Here is a 21,493-nt window from a genome sequence, read left to right on the forward strand (position 1 = left end):
GGAAAAATGATTAATTTTGTGATTGTAAATATAATATATATTCAGTTGATGGTTGAACAGAAATATGCATCCTATCCGCTGGAAATTACAGTAATACAGTAAACAACTGAACGACTCGGTGGATACTAGAGAACAGTGTCTGTACTGCACGTGGACCTCACCGTGCGAGAACCTTACTACACACAATGATCACTATGTGATGGCTGACCTTCTTGATTTGTATGAGACATGCAAGTTCTAGAATAGGGAGAGAGAGAGAGAGAGAGAGAGATAGATCAATAGAGTGATAGTGATAGATATATAGAGAGATAGATATATATATAAATAAATATAGATAATTATGGATATATATATATATATAGATGTATAGAGATTTATCTATGATAAATAGATATGATATATACATAGAGATATAGGTAGATAGATATAGATGGATAGATATAGATAGGTAGAGATATAGATATAGGGATATAAATATATATAGATATATAGATTTATCTATGATAAATATAGGTATATAGATAGAGATATAGGTAGACATAAAGATATAGATAGGAAGATATAGATAGATGTAGATAGATTGAGAAATTGAGAGAGAGAGATTGAGATGTTAAAGTTGCAGGAGGAGGAGTATCTTAAGAAGAAAGAGCATCTGGAGTAAGCATGCAGTATAGATTTATCTATGATAAATATAGGTATATAGATAGAGATATAGGTAGACATAAAGATATAGATAGATGTAGATAGATTGAGAAATTGAGAGAGAGAGATTGAGATGTTAAAGTTGCAGGAGGAGTATCATCTTAAGAAGAAAGAGCATCTGGAGTAAGCATGCAGTATAGATTTATCTATGATAAATATAGGTATATAGATAGAGATATAGGTAGACATAAAGATATAGATAGAAAGATATAGATAGATGTAGATAGATTGAGAAATTGAGAGAGAGAGATTGAGATGTTAAGGTTGCAGGAGGAGGAGTATCTTAAGAAGAAAGAGCATCTGGAGTAAGCATGCAGAACAAACATTTGACGTGTTTTTTTTATTCTCTTCTCTTGCCTTCTCTAATGGTACGGTATTTTTCTCAACGCAGCTAGCATGGCGTGCCTGCCGATGTCCTCGTCAAATTGTGAATTATTATTTTTTATGTCTTTTTCTTATTTATTGTGTATAGAAATTCTGTATTTTGAGATTGGTATATGTTATTGCTGTAAATTATTTATATGTGCAGTCTCTAGTCTCTTGATTAATTAGCCTAATTGAGTTTATACATGCAACTAGGATAAATAAATGTGTTTCACTCAACGGTACTGTATAAAATATTCCAGTATTTATGGCCACTATAAAAAATCCAGTTTGCCAGATATAAATTGAACTATTTATATGGTGTGGTATAAATTGAGGGATGACTTGGATAGCAGTTAGTTGTATTGCTCATCCTGTGTTGCGTGTAATTACCTAAGTGTAGTTACAGGATGAGAGCTACGCTCGTGGTGTCCCGTCTTCCCAGCACTCTTTGTCATATAACGCTTTGAAACTACTGACGGTCTTGGCCTCCACCACCTTCTCACTTAACTTGTTCCAACCGTCTACCACTCTATTTGCGAAGGTGAATTTTCTTATATTTCTTCGGCATCTGTGTTTAGCTAGTTTAAATCTATGGCCTCTTGTTCTTGAAGTTCCAGGTCTCAGGAAGTCTTCCCTGTCGATTTTATCAATTCCTGTTACTATTTTGTACGTAGTGATCATATCACCTCTTTTTCTTCTGTCTTCTAGTTTTGGCATATTTAATGCTTCTAACCTCTCCTCGTAGCTCTTGCCCTTCAGTTCTGGGAGCCACTTAGTAGCATGTCTTTGCACCTTTTCCAGTTTGTTGATGTGCTTCTTAAGATATGGGCACCACACAACAGCTGCATATTCTAGCTTTGGCCTAACAAAAGTCATGAACAACTTCTTTAGTATATCGCCATCCATGTATTTAAATGCAATTCTGAAGTTAGAAAGCATTGCATAGGCTCCTTGCACAATATTCTTAATGTGGTCCTCAGGTGATAGTTTTCTATCTAGAACCACTCCTAGATCTCTTTCTTTATCAGAATTCTTTAAAGATTTCTCACATAATATATAGGTTGTGTGGGGTCTATGTTCTCCTATTCCACATTCCATAACATGACATTTATTAACATTAAATTCCATTTGCCAAGTGGTGCTCCATATACTTATTTTGTCCAGGTCTTCTTGAAGGGCATGACAATCATCTAAATTTCTTATCCTTCCTATTATCTTAGCATCATCAGCAAACATGTTCATATAATTCTGTATACCAACTGGTAGATCATTTATGTACACAATAAACATCACTGGTGCAAGAACTGAACCCTGTGGTACTCCACTTGTGACATTTCTCCATTCCGATACATTGCCTCTGATTACTGCCCTCATTTTTCTATCAGTCAGAAAATTTTTCATCCATGATAGAAGCTTACCTGTCACCCCTCCAATATTTTCCAGTTTCCAGAACAACCTCTTATGTGGAACTCTGTCGAAAGCCTTTTTTAGGTCCAGATAGATGCAGTCAACCCAGCCATCTCTTTCCTGTAATATCTCTGTGGCCCGATCATAGAAACTGAGTAAATTCGATACACAGGATCTTCCTGATCGAAAACCATACTGTCTGTCTGATATTATATCATTTCTCTCCAGGTGTTCTACCCATTTAGTTTTGATTAGCTTTTCCAATACTTTCACTATTACACTTGTCAATGATACAGGTCTATAATTGAGGGGGTCTTCCCTGCTGCCACTTTTGTAGATTGGAACTATGTTAGCCTGTTTCCACACGTCTGCTACGATTCCTGTACACAGGGATGCCTGAAAGATCAGGTGAAGTGGAATGCTGAGCTCAGATGCACATTCTCTCAGAACCCATGGTGAAACGCCATCTGGGCCAGCTGCTTTGTTCCTCCCGAGCTCCTTTAGCATATTTTCCACTTCATCTCTAGACACCTCTATCCGCTCTATGTTGTTCTCTGGAATTCTTATTGTGTCTGGTTCTCTGAAGATTTCATTTTGTACAAACACACTTTGGAACTTTTCATTTAATGTTTCACACATTTCCTTTTCATTTTCCGTGAATCTGTTTCCCATTTCCAACCTCTGGATATTATCCTTTACCTGCAATTTGTTGTTTATGAATTTGTAGAATAGGCCCGGTTCTGTTTTACATTTATCTGCTATCCCTTTTTCAAAATTTCTTTCTGCCTCTCTCCTTACTGCTGTATAATTGTTTCTCGCATCTTTGTATCGCTGGTATGTTTGGGGGTTTGGCCTCTTCCTATACTGATTCCATTTTTGTGTCTTTTGGTCTCTTGCCCTCTCACAATTTCTGTCGAACCAATCCTGTTTTCTGGTCCTGCATCTCTGTTTTGGTATAAATTTTTTTGTGCCTTTATCATATATTTCACAAAACTTGCCATACATCTCATTCACTTCCTTGCCTAGCATCAAGTCTGTCCAATTATACTCACTAAAAAAATTTCTAAGGTCACCATAATGTCCTCTCCTGAAGTCTGGTTTTTCAACTGCTTCAACCTCCTTATTTTCTTCCAGCTTATAACGCATTGCATACTTTATTCCCAAAAAGACATGGTCACTTTTACCCAAGGGAGGAAGGTACTGAATGTCAAATATCTCTTCCTCCTTCCTGGTAAATATCAAATCTAGCATGGAGGGAACGTCCCCTTCCCTCATCCTCGTAGCTTGTTTAACATGTTGATACAAGAATGTTTCCAGGATGAGGTCTACAAATTTACAGGTCCAAAAATCTTCTGTTTTAGCTTCATATGCTTCCCAGTCTATGGATTTCAAGTTGAAGTCACCGACTATCAACAGTCGTGATCTATCGTTATCCGCTCTCGCTATAATCTCTCTCATTATTGTTATAAGACCTTCACGTTTACTATCTAGCTCCTCCTTTGACCATGTGCTGCTTGGCGGTGGACTATATGCATTTATCATCATTAGTTTATCATCCTCATAGCAGATCTCTAGTGTTATTATGTCAACTTCTTGTGGATTGGCAGTCATTATTTCCTTCACCTTTAGGTGTTCTTTTACCAGCACAGCAACGCCACCGCCTTTCCTAATTTTTCTGTCCCGTCTCCAAATTGAGTAGCCCCTTGGGAATATGACCTCATTTAAAATTACATCTTCAAGTTTTGTCTCCGTGAGTGCAACAATGTCTGGTGTCTGCAGCTGTATTACATCACTTAACTCCAGTATCTTCGATCTCACTCCATCTATGTTGGTGTATGCAATCTTCAGGAACTTGTTCCCCCTCTCCTTATTCTTCACTCCCCCTCTCTCTATTGATTTTGTTGGTTTGCCTTTATGTACCACTTTACTGGTTTGCCTACCCCTATCACTTTGTAGAAAAAAGAATTTATTTCTTCTTCATTCCTGCTCTCATTTAAATGTTTTGCCTCGGCGAGGTTCAGTTTCAGCTTCTCTCTATCTTCTTTTGAAAGATCTCGTCTTAACGACCACCCTTTCCCATCCTCATCCCTTTGCAATTTTCTAGCATTCCTTAGTACTTCTTCCATCTGTTTGGCACCGTTTAGGGTGATCCTCAAAGGTCGATCTTTCCCTTTTACGTACCTGCCTATTCTCCTGTAGTCGCACACATTCTCTCTGTTTGTAAGACCTTCCACGAGGCCAACAATTTTATCTACTACTTTAGCTTCTTCTACAGCTCTTTCTGACCTAGATGTTATCGCCTTTTCTTTGCAGCCAAAAATGATCAGGGACTTACTCCGATCAACTGTGTTTTGCACCAACTTCGGGTTAGATGCCAATTCTTTCCTCACTTCTAGCCTAATGTTTGTTTTATCTTGGTTGCTGCAGTGTTTGACTTCCTTTACTGCTTCTTCTATTTTTTCCTTCTCCTTGGCCACTTGTGCATAAGTGAGTTGCATATCTTTCTTGCACTGTTCTATTCCCTGTGTAACTTCCTCCATCTGTGCTGACAAAAGCTGTTTCTCCTGTTGAATTTCCTTGCCTAACCTATTGTAGTCATTTATGTTTAAATTTACTTTAACTTCTTCCAAAGCTATTTTTAAGAGTTTATTTTCTTCTTCCATGGCTTTGCAATTTGTTTCCAATTGATTCTTATCCTTGCGCAAGTCTTTCACTAAACCCTCAAGACATAAAACTTTGCTATTCAAATGGTCATTACTTTCTTTCAATTTACTAATTATTTCTACATGAGAGTTCACTATAGTATCTAAATTTACCAACTTGTTATGTAGACTACTAATATCAATGCTTTCTTCATTGAATCCCTCAAAATCAAGCTCTGTTTTGTTTTTCCCCTTGCCAGTGGCCATCTTGAATGTTCTTCTCTGCACTGTAAACACTAGGGCAACTTTTTCTCATCCGATTTTTCACTTCCCTTAGCACTTTCCTGTTATCTCACCTATTTTTCAAGAGCACTATACCTTTATGTTCTCTGGGACACCACTCACTACCATCAACCTGTACTACAATACTTAGGATTGTTGAAATATGCTGGAGCTCCTCTGCTGCAAGTGTGTGCGTGTGTGTGTGTGTGTGTGTGTGTGTGTGTGTGTGTGTGTGTGTGTGTGTGTGTGTGTGCGTGTGTGTGTGTGTGCGTGTGTGTGTGTGTTAGGTAACGTGGCGTCATGTTCACCCATTCCTTGTAGACTATTGCTATGACATTAATGATTTGTTTCAGTTTGTTGCAGCACCATACCATATAGCCTCGAGAAGACTTGTGTATATTTATATATTGGATCTCTTAATGTGATTCTCGTGTGTGCAGTATTTATCAAATGAAATTATAATTGTGTTTGTGTGGAGAAACACATATTCCCGTGCTGTATTCTGATGTATTGATGAAAGTAATTTTGCTGAAAGTAATCTGTCCTTGTGATGTGGTGAACTGTTTATCAATCATATGGGGAGTTTTGTGTGTGCAAAATGTAATGCCTATTACGTTTTGAATCTAAGGCATAGAATCTTCTACTCTTCTCTCAAGAATGGGCCACTTGTCGGAAGGGGGTGGCAATGTGTAGACTCTTCTCCGCATATTTATAGTCGTTTATTAGTTTCCAGAATGAGCTTCAATCACGTGTAGATCTGCCCTGGGCAATTTCTGTGCATTTGAATGTTTGATCTTTTATTAGTCTCCAGAAGAAATTCCTACCTCATAAATCATCAAGTGTTCAGAGAAGTCACCTGAAGGAGCTCCCAGAACATTTGTCAATTAATTTTGAATGCGGGTTTGGCTATCATCAGTCAATCCCATGCTTGTGCTGAGAAACAATATCATATGTAAATAAATGTCATTGTCCTTGCTAATTGTCTTTCTGACACACGAGTTGGAAAGTTGAATGAAAGACGTGTGAAAAGATTGACCTAAGATTGGGAAAACACACTTGGTGAGAATCAAATCAACATCAACGCCATACAAAGAAAATTAATTTGTGCCCTTGAACTCCTCGAGCACAAGGGCATGGGTTCTATTTCGTCGTATGGCCTTATTATTGATTCATAGTTTCCATCATGTTCATGTGATTTAATGTACAGTCAAAATAGATTTTGTGTCGTGTTCATTGAAGTTGAATTTGGAGATGGAGTGTTATCACCAAGCAGCAAGTGCCGCCGCAGTGTGAGCATTATCAGTGGAAATGAACCGTAATGTGTTATAGCCATAAATGTTTGTTCATTCTTCCCATAATTTTGTATAGCTATACTATTCATTATTATTCAATTTCCCACTTTAATGGGGTTGAGAGGCATCAGCCTAGAGATAAACGGCAAATAATATATTCAAAGGAGGCTATAAATTTAGCATTTAAAATGATGATACAGCTCCTCCATTTGTTATGTCATTAACACTATATAGCAATGTGGATTAACAAGCACGACCACACCCCCAGCAGCCACCTACAGCAGCCACCTCCAACTGCTTTATTATCCCAGGTATTCAATGATTATAATGATTTAATTGTCTTGTACACGACAAACAAATGTATTTGCTCGCTTGCAAACTGCTTCTACTCAGACTTATCCCTTGTCGTAGACGGTGTGTGGCTCATTCTTGTGTCCCGCCTATTCAAATTCTCCTCGCGTTTGACTATCTTTCTCCCAGCTTCCTCCTCGTACTCCTAAATTCACTGAAACATGCACTCTTTACGTCTTGCTTCATCCATCCAGTCGTCGGGGCACAAACTGTCTCGGTGCACACGCGTCAATCTGTCTGTTTATTGACTTTTGTGCTTTGTCACTGCAGTTTTTTCTTTCTACCACAAACGTGGCCACACATTTACAATGCTAACCAGCATATAGACATTTTCTTCTGTCCTCCATGGACAGGGTTAGGGATCTGTTAAACATATGGTTCAGTGATTTATTGAACAATCAACCGGTTACTGCAGTACTGTATATGCAATACAATAGTGCTAATATTAATAGAAAAGTTTAATGGCTTTCAAAATTAATTCCATCTCAAATTTAAGATTACTTCTGCAGGCTCAATTTCAAAAAGATTTTTATTGCTAACAGTGATTAAATTTTGTAATAAATGTAAGTTGTTTAATGGTATGCATCTGTATTGGTTTCCTAGTATCTTAGCTCATAAATTTGTAGATAAAAGCAAAACCAGCAAGAAAACTAGAAAGAATTTTCCTTATTTTTAACTGAAGGTTGGGGAACAATGTAGAAAAATGTCAACAGGGGATGACTATTTGATCCACTCTGATTTTGCAGGAGATGGGTGTATGATGACTTTTGTTCAGTTAGTCTTAAAAGTCTGTGACGAGCCAGTATATTTCTATACAATACCTGTCAAAACACTCGACAGTTTTCATGAAAATGAGAGGCAAATAAAAGGAAGAAACATGTGTCTAAGAATGGATCGTTTCATTGGCTACATAACCCCCCCCCCCCCACCCCGTGCCCATTTGTGATCGACTGTGTGTGATTCGACTCACACACAGGCAAATAAGTATATTTATCAAATAAGGTATGATTGACTCCACCGTATTTTTCCCCCTTCCCCTTGTAGACATCTGTGTTTTTCATATATATTTTATATATGATATAAATATTTTACAGTCTCCGTGGTGTAGTGGTAAGACACTCGCCTGGCGTTCCGCGAGCGCTATGTCATGGGTTCGTATCCTGGCCGGGGAGGATTTACTGGGCGCAATTCCTTAACTGTAGCCTCTGTTTAACGCAACAGTAAAATGTGTACTTGGATGAAAAAACGATTCTTCGCGGCAGGGGATCGTATTCCAGGGACCATAGGATTAAGGACTTGCCCGAAACGCTACGCGTACTAGTGGCTGTACAAGAATGTAACAACTCTTGTATGTATCTCAAAAAAAAAAAAAAAAAAAAAAAAAAAAATATATGGTCTCGTAACTTCTCGCTGGTATATGCCTGCTGAGTATACTGTGTCCTTTTTATTGTTTCTTTTGCCACCAAATGGCAACTCCTTTACCTTTACAATAGCCAAACCTACATGCAGAATTCACCGGAAAAATGTTTCGTGTGCTCCTTCAGGTCTTTGGAATATATAAATGTATTTTAAATATTCGGGGAAGATTATCCATTTTGCCGTTCCCTCGGATGTGGCGAGTTGTGAGAAGGAATGAGGCATGATAGAGATAGATATAACATCATGAATAAGAGTGTTGATATTGACAACAAATAACCCAATATTAGTACCCTAGGGTGTTTAAACAAACCATCCACCTATCAAAATTTCAATTTTATTCTTTTGTGTAGTACGCATCACTATGAAAATGAAGGCAAAAAATCACAATACAATGGAATGTAATTAAAACTTTTGTTATAATACATCAATGTCTATAAGATTCTTTTGTGTTGGTGTGAGCAAATACCGCAGTGTACTAACAAAATTTGGGCATCCGAGGGTTCTAATTTACGGTTAAGGAATAATCGGGATAGGATGTTGGATACCGAATTATATATTTGCTGCTAGGGCTTTAATTAGTGCATTATGTAGTTGTATTGGGAATAACTAACCTCAGTGGAGCTGTGTGATAACAATGAGCTCAATGGAGGGAAATGACGAGAGCAGTTTCTGGGCATGAAGTAATTGGAGCCAAATTCACAAAGCAGTTTCGCAAGCACTTACGAACCTGTACATCTTTTCTCAGTCTTTGGTGGCTTTGTTTACAATTATTAAACAGTTAATGAGCTCCAAAGCACCAGGATGCTGTTTATAACAATGACAACAGTTGATTGGGAAGTTTTCATGCATGTAAACTGTTTAATAAATGTAACAAAAGCCGTCAACGATTGAGCAAAGATGTACACATTCGTAAGCACTTGCGTAACTGCTTCGTGAATCTGACCCCCTGATGACTGATTCTGACCATGAACATTAACCCTTGCTGTAGCACCCTGCATAACCCAGAGCCAGAGAGCAGCCAGGATTCATCAAACACTCAGAAGTGTCCATTTATGAGACCTGTTCTTCTTTCTTCAATCATGGTGGCTTAGTTTCTACAGTATTTGTTTAACTGTTTAAAAAAGAGTTCAGAAGTGGTATGAGATTGTCCATAACAACAATATCCTTGGGTTGTGAAGCTTGCAAGCTTTGTAAACAGTTTAATGAATGCAAGCTAAGTCGCCATGCTTGAGGAAAGATGTACAGTTGTCGTTAGTGGACACTTAAGTATTTGATGAATTTGATGAATGTCCAGGTCTTATCCACTTAGGAAAGGCAGTACTTGTCTATAACCCATATTGTTGGGTGTACAGATTTTTGAGCTTCTGTGAATGATGGCTGCAAGGGATGCTTAGAGGACAACATGCATAATTTTTGCCAGTCCATTTCCCCATTTGGAAGATTATAATAAACATCCCCAACCCCCCTATATATGAAAAGTAAGGAATGTAACCATATTTCAGCCCATCACGGACCCATATGAAGTCTGTCGACTCGATAACAGTCCACGACGGGCCAAAATGCCGTCACTTTCCTTTCTTCTCATACGTGTGGGTTGGGTTGTTTATTTTCAAGCACGTTATTGTGACCTAATCTCTGCAAGGGGTTATAATGTTTTAATAGTTGTGGTGTAATACAGGTTTTGATGTAAATCAGGCTCTAAAGCAATGATTTCAACCTCTTTGTTAAATAGCCCGGTATTAGTGGAAATACCGTAGTGTGATTCTTATGATTAGAATGGCATAAACAATTCAAACAAATCCTTGTAAATATTTAATGTAACAATAAGGATGAGATTGTGGTGAGTATTAGGTATCGCCTGCCAGGAGGTACCTAATAAAGCCCCGAACACTGACTGACACGAGACTTTATTCCCAAGTGTGATGCTGAGCTAAGGAAGAGCTTTGTAAGAAGGGCCGGTGAACTGATTCAAGAGTTGGTAAGAGAAATGGCAATAGTTGACCAAGCAGCACCAGTTCCCCTAACATCTAACATTAGTCACGATTTCACATTAACATACTTCAAGTCGGTGTACTTTTCCTATTAATGGTAATGCTTTGTTTTTCTCGGTGATAATTTGTCGTGCATCAAATCTCTCTATTCGACTTTACCCTAGTATCAGATTTTTATATTTTTGTAGCCCGCAATTTTTTTTTTTTTTTTTTAACAAGGTTAGGTTGGGTCAATGCTGCTGTGTTATTCATTAAATAGGTGATAGCAGCTGGTAATTTTTTTTTCGAATTGGTTGAAATGTGCATCTAAGTTTTTCTCCATTTTTTCTTGGAGCATTTGCTAGTTGGCAGTTGTTTGAGATTTCCTTAGTTTCAAAATATTGCAACAAGTCCGTCAGTGTAATAGCCAAATCCACATAATCTGGTTATTTATATATATTTATCTCCATTCAAGCACTATTCGGTTTATGTGGGGGACATAAATTTATATATAAATTTCATATTTATGCATGCATACATTCATACACAATAATTTGAATGCATAGTATATATGCGTGCAAACATACATAATCATTGCCACTTGAATTACATTTGACATGACTCCATGTTTTGAATAAGTCTCTCCTGCTTATTATGCACAAAAATACATTTAAATATACAGTACCGTGTATGTGCACTGACTGTTCATAACACATACATGCAGCACATTTAGCAGTCTATACACAAGTTCTTAAACTTGAAATAATTTTTGGCAACATTTTGTTTAATAGGACTTATATGTTGCACCATTTCTGCCTTTCTCCAACATAATCCTTTCAGTCCTACAGCGTCTATGTGTTTGTTTTCTGAGACATAAACCCCCCCCCCCTTTCTAACTGAATCCATCTCTGCCTTTTCTGTCCTATTAATCAACTGTCTAAAATCTTCACAATGTTTTTTCATCTCTTTATCATTGTTCGTCAAGAATGACTTTACCGCTAAAAATCCACATGCTTACAACCGGTTCTTTCCGAAATAATATTCTAGCGCAAGTTCACATCTCATTTCTCGCTGAATTTTGTTACAACTAGTAAGTGTATTGGTCGCTTGTGTTTATTTCTTATTTCATCTAAATATTTGTTTACATACGTGATCTTTTGTTTTCTAAACCGCATGGAGTCGGATACACTTTAATTGCCTGTTGATGCGTGTTATTAATTCTTCCCACACCTTTAACCATCATGTACATTTTAACCATCGTTGTACATTTCGTGTACATTGTTGATACCTCCACCTGTTCCTGTTGACAGTACAGTGTTGACAATGTTTCTGTTGACAGTACAGTGTTGACAATGTTACTGTTGACAGTACAGTGTTGACAATGTTCCTGTTGACAGTACAGTGTTGACAATGTTCCTGTTGACAGTACAGTGTTGACAATGTTCCTGTTGACAGTACAGTGTTGACAATGTTTCTGTTGACAGTACAGTGTTGACAATGTTCCTGTTGACAGTACAGTGTTGACAATGTTCCTGTTGACAGTACAGTGTTGACAATGTTCCTGTTGACAATACAGTGTTGACAATGTTCCTGTTGACAGTACAGTGTTGACAATGTTCCTGTTGACAGTACAGTGTTGACAATGTTCCTGTTGACAGTACAGTGTTGACAATGTTCCTGTTGACAGTACAGTGTTGACAATGTTCCTGTTGACGGTACAGTGTTGACAAATGTTCCTGTTGACGGTACAGTGTTGACAAATGTTCCTGTTGACGGTACAGTGTTGACAATGTTCCTGTTGACAGTACAGTGTTGACAATGTTCCTGTTGACAGTACAGTGTTGACAATGTTCCTGTTGACAGTACAGTGTTGACAATGTTCCTGTTGACAGTACAGTGTTGACAATGTTCCTGTTGACAGTACAGTGTTGACAATGTTCCTGTTGACAGTACAGTGTTGACAAATGTTCCTGTTGACGGTACAGTGTTGACAGTGTTGCTGTCCTTGTAGGGAAGATTTCTGAATTTGACATGTTGGATTGGCTTTCACTGACTTGGAAAAAGTTAGGGAATATTTTGATAAGATTTAATTTCTATGTATACGGAGTAACCTACAGCTTTGCATATATATCAGGATTTTTTTTTTTTTTTTGCTGGAAATTGATATGCATTTACCCCAATATCAAGACTTATAGCCAGCTTTGTATTTTATCTGCAAATTGTTTTAGGGGTTTGTCATCTTTATTACTTACACTGGTAGGAAATATTGTATTTACCGTGTAATGAGAAAAGCACCAGACTTGACGTATGTTGCCGTGAAGATGACCGAGTGTGTGTTTGTGTGCTCATTGTCTTCAATAATTAACTGGTAATCTCCTTTGATATTTGTGGAAAAAAAAGGCTTCCAGACAAGACTTTGCTTTTGCCACACACCTGCTGCAAATGTGCTCAGTCGGGTGAGCAATATCAGCTGTCGGATACACTATTTTGATCAACTCTTACACTATTTTATTAGTACATTATCTGGTTTTATAGTGAAAAATCATTACTTTATGTACAAATACTTAGTATGCTTTATTATTAAGTAGTTTAATTTAAATTAGATTTAATAAATTGAATAATGTTAATTACAGGTAAAAAAAAAAGTACAGTACCAGTAATTGTCATTTAGATATTTTTAAGCAATAGTGCTGTACTATTAAAGTTACTTACTGCATGTCGTATTAACTTGAGCCCTGTGTTGCTTGAGCAGCCAGTGGCTGACACAGCTCGGACCTTGTGATTGAGTCCCGACAGTTGATCCCATCGTAGAAAACTGGCAGCTGGCAAAGTCTTGACTGGGGCCGTGGAGTGGTCGTGTGGTTGCTGCTGTGACTTGATGCAAGATTTTTCTAACCTGTTTTTCTGCCTCTGGCCATCTTCATCTCGCACTTCGCTGTTTCCCCTAATCTTTTTCTCCCATCCTTTAATCTGTTTTTCCATCTCGTTTAGCCGTCTGCATCTCTCGCTCCAATTTTCCCAATTTTTTTTCTGTATCATATGCAATTTCTCCCTCCTTTTGCATAGCAGCAAAACAGCACTCTGTTAGTTTCACAATAAATACTTATGGGAAAATGAATGTAAAAGATATTTGACATAGAAGAATGTTAAGAGCCGAATTCAATTATAGGCACAGTGACCCTTAAGGCACCTCTTTGTAGTCGTTGAAGCATCCTTTGCAATTGTGTATGTTTGATGAGCAGGTAACACAGTCTTAGGGGTAACTGGAGCTGTGTTAATATATCCCAGTGAGTGAGCAACATATGAAAGCCACGGCCAATGCATGGCTCCTACACCGACCCAGGAAACTTGGGATGTATGCTAGTAATGCATACAAGCTTCAGCAGCTTTGGTTTGACTATTTGTATTAAGATATGGATGTACAGTATGCACTGAATATTTGGTGATAAATTATAGCGTACAGTACAGTACATGCCTTGGTGAAAATTAATTAGACTTTTAAACTTGAAGCTTTGCATTCAAGTCCTCCGCAACATCTGTAATCCCCATTATATAATGCACAGTTCCTGGCATCATTGCATCAACCTGAGATTTTATTCTGGCACTAAATAGTAAATAATTAGTGTGAGGGGCTTGTTGGCAGCGAAGGTGCGGAGTGTATGGTAAGTCTTCGGGTTAATTAGAGAGCTATTAGGAGAGCAGTAGAGCACCTAAAGAGAATTTTATGCACAATGATTCTTTTAAAATTTGAGTTTGTTGGTTTTTCTAGAGAGAGACTGTACAATGGTAACATATTGGCTGTGGCTGAATAACCTTGATGTTTTTTTTGTATTTTTTTTCATCATGTTGCAGAAATTGGATGAGGTGTTTCTGAAACAGCGCATTGTGCTCCATGTAAGAAGCCTCGTGCCTGTTTGTTTGCACGTCACGTTAGAGCTGGCCTGTCTCTCCCGCTGTCTCTCCTCCCCTCCTCCCCCCCTGGCTTCACTGCATGCACTTAGTACAGCCTGGTTTGTAAAGTAGGCCATATTGCTCTCACTTTTTTTTTTAATTAACTAAAAATGCTCGGCAACATTTCTGACAGATATGTTCCAAACTTGTGCTTTGCTTTTTTTTTTTTAACCCTGATTCTATATTAATTACAAAAATGTTTATTGAAGTATTGTATGTCATATGTATTGGTAAGGACGCACATCCTTGTGATGCTTTACAATGGCAGATAATTTTAGCATTGCTTTTCGAAGACTCGAGTAAACATAGAGAATACCAGGTATTTACAGGAAGATACTAATAATAAGGGAAAACCAAAGCTGATTTCACACATTTTATTAATATTATTAGACTGCTGCCACGGTTTTGAATGCTCTTTCCCCCATGATACATATCTGTAGCTGTTGCTTGGCATTTACTATAAACAATTAATTCACTTTTCTTTGTGAATATTTTGTTACTAACTACTTTTGATTTGTTCTGTACACACACTTGTTACATCTATGTTATGTTCCTGTTTCTCGGTAACTTTGTAAGTTAGAAAAGTAGAGTTGAAAGTTGAAGAGCCAATTTATCAGTTGTAGTAATTCCCGTCTTGGATACAAGTAATAAAGCGCCCTAAGTGTAACGTGCTGTGCTCGTCACATCACGTGAGAGGTTGAACGGAGGTTTAAAAACTTAGTTTTGTGATTCTCAAATTAAATGAGCGCCATTACTGTATGATCACAAGAGCAAATTAAGTGACTAATAGATATGTGATAATAGAGGCAAAGGTTTTGTAAAAGAATGAATTCAAATAATAACAGGAGTAAAGACCCCCACACGTAAAGGAATTATAAGAGTAAAGGGATCATGAGAGTGAAGTATTTATTAGGAGAAAGTGATTACGAGAGTAAAGGGGTAAAGATGGCGACTATGTAATGTATTTAGTGATAACACTGATGTCTAAAATGTGAGGGAAAAACTGTGTGTGATTCTATAATATAGTTGTATTATGACACATTGATGTTATTTGAGATGTTTTGATCTGTGCTGATGTGCTTAGCTGCCATATTAGGTATACAGCCTTTCTAGAGTGCAGGGTAGGAAGATTTAGAGTATGTCAAGTATAACTGGGTGGTGTATAGTGTATAACTGGGTGATGTATAGTGTATATCTGGGTGGTGTATAGTGTATAACTGGGTGGTGTATAGTGTATAACTGGGTGATGTTGTGTAGAACTGGGTGGTGTATAGTGTATATCTGGGTGATGTTGTGTATAACTGGGTGGTGTATAGTGTATATCTGGGTGATGTTGTGTATAACTGGGTGATGTAGTGTAGAACTGGGTGATGTTGTGTATAACTGGGTGGTGTATAGTGTATAACTGGGTGGTGTAGTGTATAACTGGGTGATGTTGTGTATATCTGGGTGGTGTAGTGTATAACTGGGTGATGTTGTGTATAACTGGGTGGTGTAGTGTATAACTGGGTGATGTTGTGTATAACTGGGTGGTGTAGTGTATAACTGGGTGATGTTGTGTATATCTGGGTGGTGTAGTGTATAACTGGGTGATGTTGTGTATAACTGGGTGGTGTAGTGTATAACTGGGTGATGTTGTGTATATCTGGGTGGTGTAGTGTATAACTGGGTGATGTTGTGTATAACTGGGTGGTGTAGTGTATAACTGGGTGATGTTGTGTATAACTGGGTGGTGTATAGTGTATAACTGGGTGGTGTAGTGTATAACTGGGTGGTGTATAGTGTATAACTGGGTGATGTTGTGTATAACTGGGTGGTGTAGTGTAGAACTGGGTGATGTTGTGTATAACTGGGTGGTGTATAGTGTATAACTGGGTGATGTTGTGTATAACTGGGTGGTGTAGTGTATAACTGGGTGATGTTGTGTATAACTGGGTGGTGTAGTGTATAACTGGGTGATGTTGTGTATAACTGGGTGGTGTAGTGTAGAACTGGGTGATGTTGTGTATAACTGGGTGGTGTAGTGTATAACTGGGTGATGTTGTGTATAACTGGGTGGTGTATAGTGTATAACTGGGTGATGTTGTGTATAACTGGGTGGTGTATAGTGTATAACTGGGTGGTGTAGTGTATAACTGGGTGGTGTATAGTGTATAACTGGGTGATGTTGTGTATAACTGGGTGGTGTATAGTGTATAACTGGGTGGTGTAGTGTATAACTGGGTGGTGTATAGTGTATAACTGGGTGATGTTGTGTATAACTGGGTGGTGTAGTGTATAACTGGGTGATGTTGTGTAGAACTGGGTGATGTATAGTGTATAACTGGGTGATGTTGTGTATAACTGGGTGGTGTATAGTGTATGACTGGGTGATGTTGTGTATAACTGGGTGGTGTATAGTGTATAACTGGGTGATGTTGTGTATAACTGGGTGATGTTGTGTATAACTGGGTGGTGTATAGTGTATAACTGGGTGGTGTATTGTAGAACTGGGTGGTGTAGTGAATAACTGACAGTGGTATTATAGAAGCGGGACAGTGGTGGTGCGGTAAGAGAGAAGTTGTATAAAGTGGTGGTGCTGTAAGAGAGAAGTTGTATAAAGTGGTGGTGCTGTAAGAGAGAAGTTGTATAAAGTGGTGGTGCTGTAAGAGAGAAGTTGTATAAAGTGGTGGTGCGGTAAGAGAGAAGTTGTATAAAGTGGTGGTGCTGTAAGAGAGAAGTTGTATAAAGTGGTGGTGCTGTAAGAGAGAAGTTGTATAAAGTGGTGGTGCTGTAAGAGAGAAGTTGTATAAAGTGGTGGTGCTGTAAGAGAGAAGTTGTATAAAGTGGTGGTGCTGTAAGAGAGAAGTTGTATAAAGTGGTGGTGTGGCAAGAGTGAAGTTGTATAAAGTGGTGGTGCGGTAAGAGAGAAGTTGTACAAAGTGGTGGTGTGGCAAGAGTGAAGTTGTATAAAGTGGTGGTGCGGTAATGCTGCCATACAATACAACCTCCTATACTAGACCTGTTTATTCCAGTTTAGAATGTAATCTGTATTTCAAGGAATTTTGCCAAGTATGCATCTTTATTCATACTGTATTTAAGTACTGTATGAGAAATATAACTTTTAAGCAAAAATATATAATTACAATATACAGATATAATAAAAACTATTTTTGAGTAAGACTCTTAGTTGCTTTATGAGTTATCAGCCAAGGCCCAGGACCATGCTACGATGCCGAGCTGTAGCCAACCTTCACCCACACCGTGACACGGAACTTTACGTTGGTCAGTTTGTCACATGATTGGGGAGAGAAGACAATGGCAAGTACTCTCAATCCACCACTACGAGTGACCACTCACGATGATACGAAAGAGTGGAACAAATTCCCCAACATCTTCTCCAATGGATAATTGCCAACATTGATGAATGTTAGCTGTTGCTCAAATCTACTGAGGAAACTAGCCAACACGTGACCAAACTCTGCGGCCGTCGGGTGATGGTCACGTGACTTCTGCAAATCTGAACAGTTGTGGTGACCTGACCACAGTTGTACTGTACTAATCTACAGTACAGGACCCAGAGTCATAAAGCAGTTACACAAGCACTTACGAACCTGTACATCCTTTCTCAATCTTTGGCGACTTTGTTTACAATTATTAAACAGTTAATGTGCTCCGAAGCACCAGGAGGCTGTTTATAACAATAATGACATTTGATTGGCAAGTTTTCATGCTTATAAACTGTTTAACCCTTACACTGCTCAGGGGTCATATGGACATTTACACCCCTGTGCGCAAGAAAAAAAAAATTCAAAATTTTTTTTTTGTCTTCTAAACATGTTAATTTGTGTCCCCTGAGCACGGAAAAAATAAAAAAAAAATCGTAGGTGACATATTTTGGGCGCAATTGACCGATGAAGTCTGGCAAAAACTGGGCGTTGACAGCGGTCGTCAGACCCGGTCAGCGTCACCCGCGTTGACAGATGGGAGTTGCCACAAAGATATTATTACCTAATTGTTTCAATGTCTCCGATTGATTTTTTCTTAGTTTTTTTGCAGTAATATTATTCAATAGTGTGTATTGTAATATATTTATATAATAAAAGTGGTTAATAATCGCTATACTCAAAAGTATGATGTGCATATTAGTGATTCAATTATTATGTTTATAAAACAATAAACAAATAGTTTTGCTGCTATTACACTCTATACACAGGTTATATATAAGTATTGGCATGTTTTGGTCACCATAACGAACCACTAAGTTGGTATTGAGAGTCGAAAAGCAACGAGGAGTTACCGCCACACACCAGCCAGCCACTCGCTGCCACTCCCTCAACACACGCACTAAACTTTCTCCCCCAACAATACCAGTTGTGATGTTATTACACTATATACAGACGTTATATATAAGTATGTGTATATTTTGTTCACCACAACTGTACAGCTAAGCTGATATAGTTAGTTCAGGCACTAAGAGTCGTCGCTACACACAGATGGCGGCTGGCGGCTCCCTCACTCTTTCAAGTTCACACGCACTAAACTTTCTCCCCCAACAATACCTTTTGCAGTGTTATTACCCTATATACACATATTATATATAAATATCTACATGTTTTATTCACTGTAACTGTACACCTAAGCTTGTAGAGCGCCCAAAGAGCATAGTGGCCACCCTCTAAACAGCTAGAGAAATCGTGCAGACGACGTCACCTCCCTCACCCATATGGCTCCTCCCAGCATAATCCTTTTGCTGTTATTACACTAATACACACATTATATATAAGTATCTACATTTGTGTTCACCATAGAGAACCACTGACCTGGTATGGCGAACGCAAACAATAACAGGTGGCCACACAGTCAGTAAACGATGCTGTCTCCCTCCGTCTCTCAGCATCACTCCTCACACAGCGCTAATTATTACAACAATCCTGCTATTATCACAACCCTGGTTATTTATATCACAGTCATTGGTCATCTGTAATATTGTCATCGCTAAATAATAACAATTATATATTTATTTTGACATTTTTCGGCGATGCTGTGGTCACAAGCTGAACATCAATGCTGTTCGCTCATGCTGCGTGCGCCGGCCTTGGTTGCTCCAACAGTACTGTGCCTCTCACACCTGAGAATATTGCCCACGATTTTTTTTTAAAATGACATCTGTTTACAAGAGCCCTGAGGAAGCTACTGTGAACCCCGTGTAGCCGCGGGCCATTTGAATCAGGCCTGGCACCCTATGGCGTATATATACGCCATGCGCACCATGGGACATGTTACTCAGGGCGTATATATACGCCATGCTCAGTTTAAGGGTTAATAAATGTAACCAAAGCGGTCAAAGATCGAGGAAAGATGCACACGTTAGTAAGTACTTGCACAACTGCTTTATGAATCCTGGTCCAGTTGCGATCAGGTCAACACAACTGTACTGTACAGGGTCAGTGGAGATGGCAGCCTCGGTTTCCTTATGTCACTAATTATCACTTTAAGTGTAAGTGTTGAGAGATGTGTTCTGCTCTTGAGTGTTGGATTGAGGCTGCTATCCACTGATTAAATATTGAGGACATGCAGCAGAATTGAACCCATGGCCCCCCTCCCCCAGACTCCTCGGGCACAGGCTCTATCCCACACTCCTCGGGCACGGGCTCTATCCCACACTCCTCGGGCACGGGCTCTATCCCAGACTCCTCGGGCACGGGCTCTATCCCAGACTCCTCGGGCACGGGCTCTATCCCAGACTCCACAAGCACAGGCTCTATCCCACACTCCTCGGGCACGGGCTCTATCCCAGACTCCTCGGGCACGGGCTCTGTCCCAGACTCCTCGAGCACGGGCTCTGTCCCAGACTCCTCAGCCACGGGCGCTATCCCAGACTCCTCGGGCACAGGCTCTGTCCCAGACTCATCAGCCACGGGCGCTATCCCAGACTCCTCAGGCACAGGCTCTGTCCCAGACTCCTCAGGCACAGGCTCTGTCCCAGACTCCTCGGGCACAGGCTCTATCCCAGACTCCTCGGGCACAGGCTCTATCCCAGACTCCTCAGGCACAGGCTCTGTCCCAGACTCCTCGGGCACGGGCTCTATCCCAGACTCCTCGGGCACGGGCTCTATCCCAGACTCCACGGCCACGGGCTCTATCCCAGACTCCTCGGGCACGGGCTCTATCCCAGACTCCACGGCCACGGGCTCTGTCCCAGACTCCTCGGGCACAGGCTCTATCCCAGACTCGTTGGGCACGGGCTCTATCCCAGACTCCTTGGGCACGGGTTCTATCCCAGACTCCTCAGCCACAGGCTCTATCCCAGACTCCTCGGGCACGGGCTCTATCCCAGACTCCTCGGGCACGGGCTCTATCCCAGACTCCTCGGGCACGGGCTCCATCGACTGGACCACAATTGCCTAAAAGAATCTCGTCGAGAAGTACTACCTGACTTGCTTTCCATTGTATGGCTTCAATTTTTATTCATAGTTATTGTGTCATCATGTTCTTGTGATTTCATTGTATTCTTCACTGTTTCTTCTCAATTTTGTGGCTAGACCATAGTGGAAAGTTTCATGTCCTTGGGGACTGAAGGTCAATAAGAGGTGGGTGTCTTGAGAGCATCCCAGGTGGACCCTAACTGAGGACTCGGGAAGGTCCAGAAGCGACACTCGGATATGAGCAAATCAATTTTCACGGTGCTTTATTTTTGTTGCTTTGCCTTAGCGCAAATTATTCTTATTCTGGCTTGAGATCAAACTCATATAAACCTTAGCCACAAAGATTGTTTTTCTCTCAGTCTTTGCCACCAGTACGCATTAAGTTTTTAGTAATGGTGACGGTGCCAACACCAAACATGCCTGCCAGCATCCTCGCTTCCCAGCTGTAATCGCTTCTCTAAATTAATTTAGACATTTCATCCCATGGATAGATATATCATCATCCTCATACCTGCCTTTGCCTGACTATTGATGCTTGTTTGAAAATCTTTTCTTCTAACAAACTTTCTAATATCTGATGGAAGAAAAGGATGAAATACCTTGAATAACGAGAGGTAACGCCCATGTAGCCTGGAAGAAATGATAAATTGTCTGGACACATTTGGTGTTGGTAGTACTGGACTGGGCCACCCACAGAAAAACTG

At 39.5% G+C, this 21,493-nt stretch overlaps 1 protein-coding gene across 9 annotated transcripts in view; it reads left to right on the top strand.

The window, feature by feature from the left end:
- Positions 1 to 21,493, top strand: part of subdued (anoctamin 1) — a 165,089-nt gene that overhangs the window by 73,390 nt on the left and 70,206 nt on the right. For 5 of the 9 annotated variants that reach the window (XM_069338946.1, XM_069338949.1, XM_069338966.1 and 2 more), the window contains one exon: positions 10,380 to 10,439. In XM_069338946.1, coding sequence (XP_069195047.1) covers positions 10,380 to 10,439 — 60 coding nt within the window. Of the gene's footprint in view, positions 1 to 10,379; positions 10,440 to 14,283; positions 14,326 to 21,493 lie in introns of all 9 variants that reach the window. The other 4 variants (XM_069338942.1, XM_069338959.1, XM_069338970.1 and 1 more) reach the window with 1 other exon arrangement.

The sequence above is a fragment of the Procambarus clarkii genome, chromosome 5 (assembly GCF_040958095.1).
Source record: "Procambarus clarkii isolate CNS0578487 chromosome 5, FALCON_Pclarkii_2.0, whole genome shotgun sequence".
Lineage (NCBI taxonomy): Eukaryota > Metazoa > Arthropoda > Malacostraca > Decapoda > Cambaridae > Procambarus > Procambarus clarkii.